The sequence below is a fragment of the Nerophis ophidion genome, linkage group LG22 (genome assembly GCF_033978795.1).
Source record: "Nerophis ophidion isolate RoL-2023_Sa linkage group LG22, RoL_Noph_v1.0, whole genome shotgun sequence".
In the NCBI taxonomy this organism is placed as follows: Eukaryota; Metazoa; Chordata; class Actinopteri; order Syngnathiformes; family Syngnathidae; genus Nerophis; species Nerophis ophidion.
The window spans coordinates 30101080-30113354 of record NC_084632.1 but is presented as its reverse complement, the minus strand read 5'-3'; the positions used below and the strand labels follow the sequence as shown (position 1 = coordinate 30113354).

Below are 12275 nucleotides of genomic sequence, written 5' to 3'. Positions count from 1 at the left end.
GGCTGCGGAACAAGACCCCTGGTTTACACACATTTAAAACAAAAAAAAACCTCCGCTATTTTAAAAATGACGGCAAGGGAACCGTCACTCGTGACGTCACGAATTTGTCCTGGCGGTAAAAGTAAACATGCGCTAATAAATTTGTGGAGCGAGTTTTACCCAGCAGTAATTCAAGGCAGGCACATATTACATGCCCGGCGGCTATTCAAGGAAATACGGTAATTATAGACTTAACCGACCCTTTAAATCACATCTCCAAGATTTTGTATGGAACAAAATGTGATAAGGTTTTTAACTTTTCAAAGTGGATAATAACACATTATTATTAGGGATGTCCGATAATGGCTTTATTGCCGATTTCCGATATTGTCCATCTCTTAATTGCCGATACCGATATCAACCGTTACAGATATATACAGTCGTGGAATTAACACATTATTATGCCTAATTTTGTTGTGATGCTCCGCTGGATGCATTAAACAATGTAACAAGGTTTTCCAAAATAAATCAACTCAAGTTATGGAAAAAAATGCCAACATGGCACTGCCATATTTATTATTGAAGTCACAAAGTGCATTATTTTTTTAACATGCCTCAAAAGAAGCAACTTGGAATTTGGGACATGCTCTCCCTGAGAGAACATGAGGAGGTTGAGGAGGGTGGTTTGGAGGTAGCATATATTGTAGCGTCCCGGAAGAATCAGTGCTGCAAGGGGTTCTGGGTATTTGTTCTGTTGTGTTTATGTTTTGTTACGGTGCGGATGTTCTTCCGAAATGTGTTTGTCATTCTTGTTTGGTGTGGGTTCACAGTATGGCGCACATTTAAAACAGAGTTAAAGTTGTTTATACGGCCCCCCTCAGTGTGACCTGTATGGCTGTTGACCAAGTATGCATGCATTCACTTGTGTGTGTGTGTGTGAAAGGCTGAGTTATTATGTGACTGGGCTGGCACACAAAGGCAGTGCCTTTAAGGTATATTGGCGCTCTGTACCTCTCCCTACGTCCGTGTACACAGCGGCGTTTTAAAAAGTCATAAATTTTACTTTTTGAAACCGATACCGACAATGTCCGATATTACATTTTAAAGCATTTTATCGGAAATTTCTAATTATTATTATAATTATTATTAGTGCATCTACCCGTGGCTCTTTAGCGCCGCCCTACTGGCTCCCTGAACCTCTTTCAGAGATGTGCAAAAATGGAAAAAGATTAAGAAAAACAATATATTTTCTGTCTGAGAACAAACATGACACAAACCTTCCTAATTGTTAGAAATCCCTCTGTTTATGTTATACATGCTTCACTGATAAAAGGATTTGGTGAAGCACTGTTTTGTCCTACAAGTTTGAACTCATCCCTTTTTTGTTTCCATGTACAACTTTCTCAGATGCTGCCACAGAAAGATGTGTTTTATGTCACTCTTTTTTTAGTCTCATTTTGTCCACCAAACGTTTTATACTGTGCGTGGATGCACAAAGGTGAGCTTTGTTGATTTTATTGATTTGCTGGAGTCATATTTGGTAAATCCATGATCGCTAGCCAATTGATTCTAACATGCTATTTAGGTTAGCTGTATGTACATATTGCATCATTATGCCTCATTTGTAGCTATATTTGAGTTCATTTAAGTCCTTTACTTATGTCCTCTGTGTATTAAATTTATATTTGCATGTCTTATGACACATTACGTGTATGAAATATGGGCTTCATTTCTCATAGTTGTGTGAAATGTTGTTCCGGACCACAGAAAACATTGCCCAGCGTGCAATAAATCTATTAATAGAAGACAGGCTGCTGTTTCCTTTAACTTGGACACACACATTTATACCATTGGTCATTAAGCCAGTCATTTCCAGAAGTTATCTCATCCTGTGAGAAGCCTCCATTTTAATAATGTTTTCCAATGTTGCAAAAATGTGTAGAATAAAAAAAATTAATATACAACATTTCTGTCAACAAAAATTTGCGTCAGATTATGATAGTAGGCTAATACAGCTAATATAGACATTTACATCATATGATGCCTTCATTATAAGACTTAAATAAGACTTTTAATTTTTTGCAGCTCCAGACAGATTTTTTTTGTTGTATTTTTGGTCCAAAATGGGTCTTTCAACATTTGGGTTGCCGACCCCTGTACTAGGGAAACTAGGGACACCTCTGTTTCAAACTTTAATCAAGGGTCCTTAAATGCACCACAATTATGTGCGAGGGGTTGCAAAAATGAAAGGTAAACATGCCACAAATATATATATGTTGTGTGTGATTGCTTTATGAGGTCTGTGTTGAGCCAACCAGGGTGTAAATTGTGTTACTAATTACTCATTTGATTTGAATAACCTTACAATTTATTTGATTTTACCTTTTTATGACATTATATTTTATTACTGATGGATGAAATGGAAAAAAAAACATTTTTAAGTATTTCCAAAAGCCTAGGCCATGATCATGTTGATTGTGTCCCTAAACAACAGCACTTCTTGACACAGGGAAGCACAATCTAGAATTAATAATAACTCGTGTTCAAAGTCATCAATAGGAGACATGGTTGTACGCATGATTTAGTATAATTGAATCCAGGAATATTCTTTAACACATATTATCTCATCAAAGGATGCACAACAGGTTAGAGGAAGTAACGTGCCGTATCAGCAGCGATCGTGTTTACTCGCTCTGGCGGTTCCAAGTACCATTAGAAAGTCATCGGGGCAATTACTGCAATATTCACTGGGCATTCAAGTCGATCCAATGGCTATGAAACATTTCTGCCGCAAGAACGAGGAAGGAAAAGTTGCTTTTGAAATTGTTTACACTTCCCCGGCTCTCAAGCTTTGAAATCCAATCAGAGCTTGTTTCATGTCTGAGGGCTTACTCCTCTTTTTATACTAAACACCGAACTGAACAGTGAGTGAGAAAGCAAAGGATGGATACTTTTCACATTTGAATTGATACTGGTACTTGACTTGACGAATTTTCAGTACTTTTTATGTGTTGATAAATGTTAATTTGTTTAATAATACAATCTTAATGAGCCGATAACTGTGGTGTCCAATTGTTATATCTTGTTTTCTTACACTTATGAGTCTCATTTGCAAGTATTAAAGTAGTAATTCCAAGACGTTAGATGGCAGTAATGTACAGGCTATGGCAGAGCCGCGTATATATATATATATATACATACACACTTTGCAGCCTATATATATACATATATATATATATATATATATATATATACATCTCTCTTTCTCTCTCTCTCTATATATATATATTTTATGAAGTGAAGTGTGTATATATATATGTATATATATAAGTGAAGTGTGTGTATATTTTTTTCTTTATATATATATATTTATATATACACACACACATACAAACACATATATGTATGTATGTATATATACACACACACATATGTAAATGTGTGTATGTATATATATATATAAATGTGTGTGTGTGTGTTTACGTATTATAATAATATAATAGATATACAATTATTATTATAATTAAATATTGAGAGTATGTGAAAGTATGAAAGTACAACTCCTACCTTGTTTACTGCTGCGACAACCTCTTTAGAGCTTTGTAATCTACCAGAAATATTAAGCAGCTGAAAGTCAAACATGGATAAGTGTGGAGAGAGTGCTTTGTATTTTTCCCATCATGCCTTGCAATGGAATTAAATGGGTGTCATTTAGAATTTTTTATAGGCATGGAGGTTTTTTTCCATAAAGTTCAGTGGGCAGGTTGTGTTGTGTGACTATGTGAGTTGACTTTTTGTGCTGGTGAAATTTTTTTCTGCACGATGACTAGGAAAGGTCGTTTGGATCGGGTCGTATAAGTAAATGCTGTGCTTGTGATGTCAAGAAAGTACACACCGTGGACACTGATTTCAGTTTACCACACTCTCCACAAAAAGGTTACAATTTGACACCTGTCAGACCGCTGGATATTTAAATTTAAAGGTGCCATATGTAATAATTGAATGTCAAGTCATCATTAAATGGTCCTAATATGTCAAAAGGCATGAAAAAAAATCATGTTCTTTTTCGAACACCTTTATAACTGATAATGGCAGTTCACCCGGGATATGCTCATTTCAAAATGAGATTTCCAGCCCCGTGGGGCACATTTAGCCTGCGGGCCGGGGTTTGTACAACACTGTTCTGAATGTCTGGTCAAAGACCCCTCATATGTCAGCGAGTAGTCTTTGCCATTAAGATGAATTTAGTCTTTTGTTGCACCCTAAAACGTGTTTATATTGTAAGTATGATATTTTAACATGCAACTGTGGTAACGTGCTTCTTTGATGTAGTTTTCATTACCAAATTTGGAAGTGTTAAAAAATCCCTCTGTAAAATCGCTAATGCCAATTAATCAGTAGCATGTTTATGGCAAATCCAATTTACTTTGCATCGAGCTACAGCATTTTGGAAAGGTGGCACCTTACTGTGTTTACTATTAGGCACACTTGGCTTTGTTGGCATTGAAAACTAACATCACCAAGAGGCAATCCGACTGAGTTTTATCTGAGTGCTGCTTGAGTGCTTGTTTCCTCACCAAGTGTATGACCCTTCCCAGTCGGTAACCGAACAGAGGTTTTGAAAAATAAAACTACCAAATTTGGCAAACATTCCGATATACAGCAGATAGTTGATAGAAGACTATGAGAGTAAAGGTGTAAATGGGGACGGCGTGGGGCAGTTAGAGTTGCCGTGCAAGCAACCTGAGGGTTCCTTGTTCGATCCCCACCTTCTACCAACCTCGTCACGTCCGTTGTGTCCTAGAGAAAGACACTTCACCATTGCTCCTGATGCGTGTGTGGTGTTTAGGACCTTGCATAGCAGCTTCCGGCATCAGTGTGTGAATGGCTGAATGTGGAAATAGTGTCAACGCGCTTTGAGTACCTTAGAGGTAGAAAAACCCTATACAAGTATAACCCATTTACCATTTAAAGGTGTATGAAACCAAACGTTTCATTCTGAGCAACACTATACTCATCCTCAAAAAACGGTAGGAGTCAGCACTTATTATCCCCATTGCATTCCGTCCAAATATCAGATAATATCAATTTCATCCAACTACTTGAGTTATTCTGTATTTTCTTATATGTTTTTGTACGCCCAGCCTTTGGTATGATTCAGGTTTTGATAAATATCTTCGCCACAATATTTTAAAAGGAAGGAAGTGAGTGTGAAGCACAGTGCTGAGAAGTTGATAATTATCAAACAAATTAATCATCAAAAACATGACCAAGTGGGTAACTAGTCCACTAGTTACAGCTGCGTCAGCTAGCTCGTATGATGACTGATTTTAAAATAAAAACAACTTTCAAAGCAAGTTAATATTGACGTGCAGCAGCGAAGGGTTGAATATGTGCTAAAAGAAGTCATGCTAAGAAAATGAACTATGAAAATCAATGATGGTTATAATTGATACATTAATTGGCTTGCTGCTCAGCCTCATAACGCTTCATAACGAATGTGTTCAGGACCACACTTGGCTTCAAAAGCGATACTCTTAGCACACAGCCATTCCCCTGGCCTTAAAGGAGAACCAGGACAGCACTTGATTGAGGTAAGCGCACAAAACCGAAGGTCAAAGAAAAGGATCACGGGGAGAATTGGGATTCAGCCGATCAACTTGCATAGTATGACTGCAAAATAAGCCACCATGGGGTCGAATAGAGTTGAGTGCCAGCACTTTGATAGAGAAGGTGAGACAAAGTATTGAATCCAGGAAGTGAAGTGAATTATATTTATATAGCACTTTTCTCTAGTGACTCAATAGTGAAACCCAATATTTACGTTACATTTAAACCAGTGTGGGTGGCACTGGGAGCAGGTGGGTAAAGTGTCTTGCCCGAGGACACAACGGCAGTGACTAGGATGGCGGAAGCAGGAATCGAACCTGGAACCCTGAAGTTGCTGGCACGGCCACTCTACCAACCAAGCTAAGCTGCCCCGTAAAGAACTCTCAATTCCTCATTTTTCACTCATCGCCATTTTCGCCAACAAGAGTATCTAATAAAGTAAAAGTTATGTATAATGTTCATTTCCTTTGTCATGGATGTTTTTGCATTGTTTTTTGCATGAACAACTATAATTATTCTCCATAAAATGTGTTTTGTGTTAATATTTAAATCGGATTTACATTATTTATTTTTGGGAAAATTTGCTTTGGTTTTTATATCGTTTAGTTTTTGTTTTACATTTTAGTGTGTCTGCCTCACAATACGAAGGTCCTGGGTTCGATCCTGCGCTCGGGATCTTTCTGTGTGGAGTTTGCATGTTCTCCCCGTGACTGCGTGGGTTCCCTCCGGGTACTCCGGCTTCCTCCCACTTCCAAAGACATGCACCTGGGGATAAGTTGATTGGCAACACTAAATTGGCCCTAGTGTGTGAATGTGAGTGTGAATGTTGTCTGTCTATCTGTGTTGGCCCTGTGATGAGGCGGCGACTTGTCCAGGGTGTACACCGCCTTCCGCCCGAATGCAGCTGAGATAGGCTTCAGCGCACCCCGAAGAATAAGCGGTAGAAAATGGACGGATGGATGGATTTTGGAACAAATACCAAGGTATCACTGTATTCCAATTTAATACTGTATATAATATATATATATACGTGGTGCAGTTGGGAGATTTGCCGTGCGCAACCCGAGGGTCTCTGGTTCAATCCCCACCTAGTACCATCCTCGTTACGTCCGTTGTGTCCTGAGCAAAATACTTCACCCTTGTTCCTGATGGGTGCTGGTTAGCGCCTTGCATGGCAGCTCCCTCCATCAGTGTGTGAATGGGTGAATGTGGAAGTAGTGTCAAAGCGCTTTGAGTACCTTGAAGGTAGAAAAGCGCCATACAAGTACAACCCATTTACCATTTATACACAGTACAGGCCAAAAGTTTGGACACACCATCTCATTTAAATGTGTTTTCTTTATGTTTACGACTATTTACATTGTAGTTTGTCACTGAAGGCATCAAAACTATGACACCAGTGAAGTGAAAACCATTTCTTGAAGCTCATGGAGAGAATGCCAAGAGTGTGCGTGTCACACCGCGGTGAGGGAAGTCTTGTCTTGGTTTTTCTGTCTTGTGGTTTACGTGTTTTATTTTGAAAAGCTACCCTCTTGTTTCAGATCACGGGCCCTTCCTCTTGTGTCACCAGTCTGACGTCATCCCTGATCCCTGATTGTTTCCACCTGTTTCCCATCATACCCATATCTTATTTAAGCTCACGCCTCCTCTTGTCCTGTGCCAGATCGTCGAATCTATCGTGCCTCTCTAGCGTCTATGTCAATGTCCATGAAAACTTCCTTGTCTTGCTCCTTTTTCCCTGGTTCTCCTTTTTTGGATCAAGCAGTTGTTTGCTGTAATTTTGAGTTTACTTTTTCCTCCTTCGAGCGCCCTTTGTTATCCTTTGTCTACCTAATTGATGAGATTTTTGTTTTTTTCCAAATTTCGTATAGTTTGCCTCATTGATTGAGTGATTTTTCTTTATTCTTATTTAGTGTATACATATAGATCGTTTGTGTTTTTTCCTCCTGTTGGAGCGCTTTTGGTTAATTCTTATAGTTATTCTATTTTTGTTAGTTTTTCTTATATTAGTATTCCTCCTTATTTTTTGGAGTGATTTTGATTTACCTGTTTATTCTCGGAATTATTTCCCGCGTCTTGTAATGATTCTTGCGAAATACTTTCTGCACTGGAGGTAAAAAGTTCTTTAAAAATAAAAGCTTTATTTTTTTGAACTTCCTCTCTGCATCTGGGTCCTCTCCCTACTCCGAGTCGTAACAGTGCGAAAAAGTAATCAGATCAAAGGGTGGCTATTTTGAAGAAACTAGAATATAAAAGATTTCACCATTTTTGTTAAGTACATAACTCCACATATGTTCATTAATAGTTTTGATGCCTTCGGTGACAATCTACAAGGGAAATACCGTATTTTTTGGACTATGTCGCAATTTTTTTCCTAGTTTGGCCGTGGGTGCGACTTATACTCAGGAGCGACTTATGTGTGGAATTATTAACGCATTACCGTGAAATATCAAATAATATTATTTAGCTCATTCACGTAAGAGACTAAACGTATAAGATTTCATGGGATTTAGCGATTAGGAGTGACAGATTGGTAAACGTATAGCATGTTCTCTATGTTATAGTTATTTGAATGACTCTTACCATAATATGTTACGTTAACATACCAGGCACCTTCTCAGTTGGTTATTTATGTGTCATATAACGTACACTTATTCAGCCTGTTGTTCACTATTCTTTATTTATTTGAAATTGCCTTCCAAATGTCAATTCTTGGTGTTGGGTTTTATCAAATAAATTTCCCCCAAAAATGCGACTTATACTCCAGTGCGACTTATATTAGTTTTTTTTTCTTCTTTATTATGCATTTTCGGCAGGTGCGACTTACACTCCGGAGCGACTTATACTCGAAAAATACGGTAGTCATGAAAATAAAGAAAATGCATTGAATGAGAAGGTCTGTCCAATCTTTTGGCCTGCACTGTATGTCAGTTTTCCTAATATTTGACTTCTTCCTTACCTCGATGGCTGAGAGGATGTTGTTCTCAAGTACACATAAATCTTGTATCTTTGTACTCGATATGTGATGTTTAATTCAATATGGCGCTTTATTGTGATCCCATGATACCTGCATGGTGCACTATTCTACTTCACTTTTATTTTAATCCTTAATTGGCTTTCCACATTCCCCGCCTTCAGGCTTGAACCGTCATCTACAATAGCAGTGGCGCAGACAAGCACACAGAAAGTAAATAACAACACTGAGTGAGAATAAGCAAACAACCTCAAGTGCATGGTGACCATGTGTGCGTACATCTGACGCCAACTCGGAGGATTACTCATAATTGTTATTTTCTGCCTTGCTGCGTTTTGCCTTGAAGCTCCGGCCTCTGGTGGAATAAATCCTTGTAGTCACATCAAAAAAAAAAAAAAGCTCCTTTCTTACTCTTCCACCCTAAAAATCACCTGCAAACATCCACACCAATCCCTACCTTGTCATGTTCACAGACTACTTCTACTATATTTAGCTTTGCTTCTTAAGGACAACACGCAAAGTAGAGATGGAGGTGCATCTCTAGTGGCCCTATTTCCGTCCTTAATATTACTATTACCGTATTTTGCGGACTATAAGCCGCTACTTTTTCCCCCCCACTTTGAACCATGCAGCTAATAAAACACTGCGGCTAATTTATGGATTTTTCTTCACTAACGGCCATGATGTTTTGTAGCCAACAATAATTTCATATTACACTGACAGAGACACAGAAATGGTGTGTTATTGTTTGTGCTACGAGGCCATATTTTAAACGAATTCGCTCACTGCAGGTGCTGCAAGTTGAAAATGTACTTCCTGTTTCGCTCCTTGAACCGGAAGTGATTGTATGGCTGCTTCATTCATCACTCCAAGCAACATTTGTAAGTTTTACAATGCAACTAAAACAACTCGTACTTACTAAACCATGTGAAATCTGTCAGAGTGTTTTAATGCATATTTTTTACGCCCAAATTAAGCTAACATTAGCGAATATGCTAACATATTTTACAAGTATCTGTGTTAGGATTATTAATTTACAATGGCATTCTTTTTGTATTGTTTTAGTTTCGTTAATTTGCCAAAACTTCATCGTGGAGTTATTGAGTCTGTATAGCTGATTGTAGAGCTAGCTTCTGCAGCTAGTGGGTCCATGACGATGACTTCTGTTTTGTTTGATCAGCCGTTTTACTGCCGTGTGACGTACACCATTTTGAAACAATTAAGGTATATAAATAATAATTTACAAATATTATTCGTACTGGTATATTCCTGCGGCTTATGGTCCGATATATTTAATATACACAAATACATTTATTTCTTCTAAAATGTGGGGGATGCAGCTTAAATGCAAGTGTGCTCTACAGCCCGGAAAAATGCAGTAATGTTACTATTTGTGAAAATTGAACTCTCAAAGCCTCCAAATGTCACTGGTAATAAAAATCAACATTCAACAGTGCTGATGTAAATTGACATGAACATGGTCAGAGCCTTTCTGATCATGTGGCTGTGGCCCCTAGAACATCGCATGGTGTCTTCATGCCAGATGTGATGAACATAATCATAAACCTCCGACAAAAAATGGCATTTGACCCCAGTAGAAACCAGTCTAAAGTGTATGCAAGAGGATATGTTGGTTGCATATTTTCACGAGCAAACAAACGATTTGCGAACCCCTCATTGTAAAACTTTTTGATTGACAAACCACCGAGCATATAAAATACACTTTGTGGTACGAACATTGTCTTAGTGTACGAACTGTTCATCCACCCATTGTGCATCTTGCAGCACACCATTTTGTGCCCGGCAGCACACTCACTGTGGACGGGCTTATCGATCTCGGATGCTCATTCAGTCAGCATATTGCTGCTGTGCTACTTGTGTGCTTTTTACATCATTTGTTTTAGCCTTTTTACTGCATGTTTTTAGTTTTAATAGCCCGATATGAGTCCAAAGAAAGCAATAGTCAAGTGATGTGTGGTTTAATACAATCAGGAGGTATCCACAGCGTTGTTGAAACTGCCTCCTCCAATCTCCCCCGACCTTCTGCTGCATAACACAACTATTTACTGACAAGGTTAAGTGGATTTTAATCTTCCTCCCTTATAATTGTAGTGATTTGACTGCTAAAGTTAAGGAGTTTTGGTATTTCCAATAAGGCTAGTGACAGTGTGTGTGCGTTTCGGCAGGGCAGCTGCAAATGAGGAGCTTGTTGTTGTTTTGGCGTTGTTAATAAATAGAAAGTTGATCCATCACCCTCTTGGTTTGTTTGATATGACAAAATATGGACAATTGTTCAGGCTGTAACCCTCATTTTTACATTGGTTCTAATTTGCTTAAAATTTATATATATATATATATATATATATATATATATATATATATATATATATATATATATATATATATATATATATGAGGAATTAAAATAATTAGAGATAATGGCTTTTTTGCTGATATCCGATATTGTCCAACTCTTGATTACCGATTCCGATATCAACCGATACCGATATATACAGTCTTGGAATTAACACATTATTTTGCCTAATTTTGTTGTGATGCCCCGTTGGATGCATTAAACAATGTAACAAGGTTTACCAAAATAAATCAACTCAAGTTATGGAAAAAAATGCCAAGATGGCACTGCCATATTTATTATTGAAGTCACAAAGTGCATTAGTTTTTAACATGCCTTAAAACAGCAGCTTACAATTTCGGACATGCTCTCCCAGAGAGAGTGTGAGGAGGTGGAGGTGGGCGGGGTAGGGGGGTAGGGTGGTTGTATATTGTAGCGTCCCGGAAGAGTTAGTGCTGCAAGGGATTCTGGGTATTTCTTCTGTTGTGTTCATGTTGTGTTACGGTGCGGATGTTCTCCCGAAATGGGTTTGTCATTCTTGTTTGGTGTGGGTTCACAGTGTGGCGCATATTTGTAACAGTGTTAAAGTTCTTTATACGGCCACTCTCAGTGTGACCTGTATGGCTGTTGACCAAGTATGCCTGCATTCACTTGTGTGTGTGAAAAGCCGTAGATATTATGCGATTGGGCCGGCACGCAAAGGCAGTGCCTTAAAGGTTTTTTGGCGCTCTGTACTTCTCCCTACGTCCGTGTACCACTCCATACAGCGGCGTTTTAAAAAGTCATAAATGTTACTTTTTGAAACCGATACCGATAATTTCCGATATTACATTTTAAAGCATTTATCGGCCGATATTATGGGCATCCCGATATTATCGGACATCTCTATAAATAATCGAAGATGACTCACTCTGATACTGATGTTAGTTTGACAAATGTGCGATGACTGAGAGCAAGAGAGAAGAAGGGGCGGAGCACAGACTACTACACTAGGATTAGAGGAAGTAGTAGCGCCTACTGGTGGTAGCAAATGTTACTACAGCGTGAGAAGTAAGATATACGGCTTGTACGTGTCATCCCTGCTCCTTAGGAGGCAATAGTGTCTCCTCTGCGCTGAGCCAGGCCTCATTGTGGAGGTGCGGATGGGTAGGAGGAGGGGTCAAGGTGAGGATGAACCCCTTCTTCAGGGATAACCATCATCCTCCAGACTGAGTGCCACACGCTGAAAACAGCAGATACAAAAATGTTACAAATGCAAAAATAAAAAAGAAATAACGTTTACCTCCCCCTCATTTGACCTTTCTCGTCTTTGTCCTATTTCTGGCTCTTTTTTATTTGAGGAATGCTTCATGCTTGCCT

At 38.5% G+C, this 12275-nt stretch overlaps 1 protein-coding gene across 2 annotated transcripts in view; it reads right to left on the bottom strand.

Moving 5' to 3' along the window:
* Positions 1–10969: 10969 nt before the first annotated feature.
* The window catches only part of lrp8 (low density lipoprotein receptor-related protein 8, apolipoprotein e receptor), a 438760-nt gene continuing 437454 nt past the window's right edge, over positions 10970–12275 (bottom strand). For both annotated transcript variants that reach the window (XM_061883665.1, XM_061883666.1), the window contains exon 19: positions 10970–12138. In XM_061883665.1, the coding sequence (XP_061739649.1) occupies positions 12100–12138 (39 nt within the window). In that variant the 3' untranslated portion in view covers positions 10970–12099. The remainder of the gene's footprint in view (positions 12139–12275) is intronic.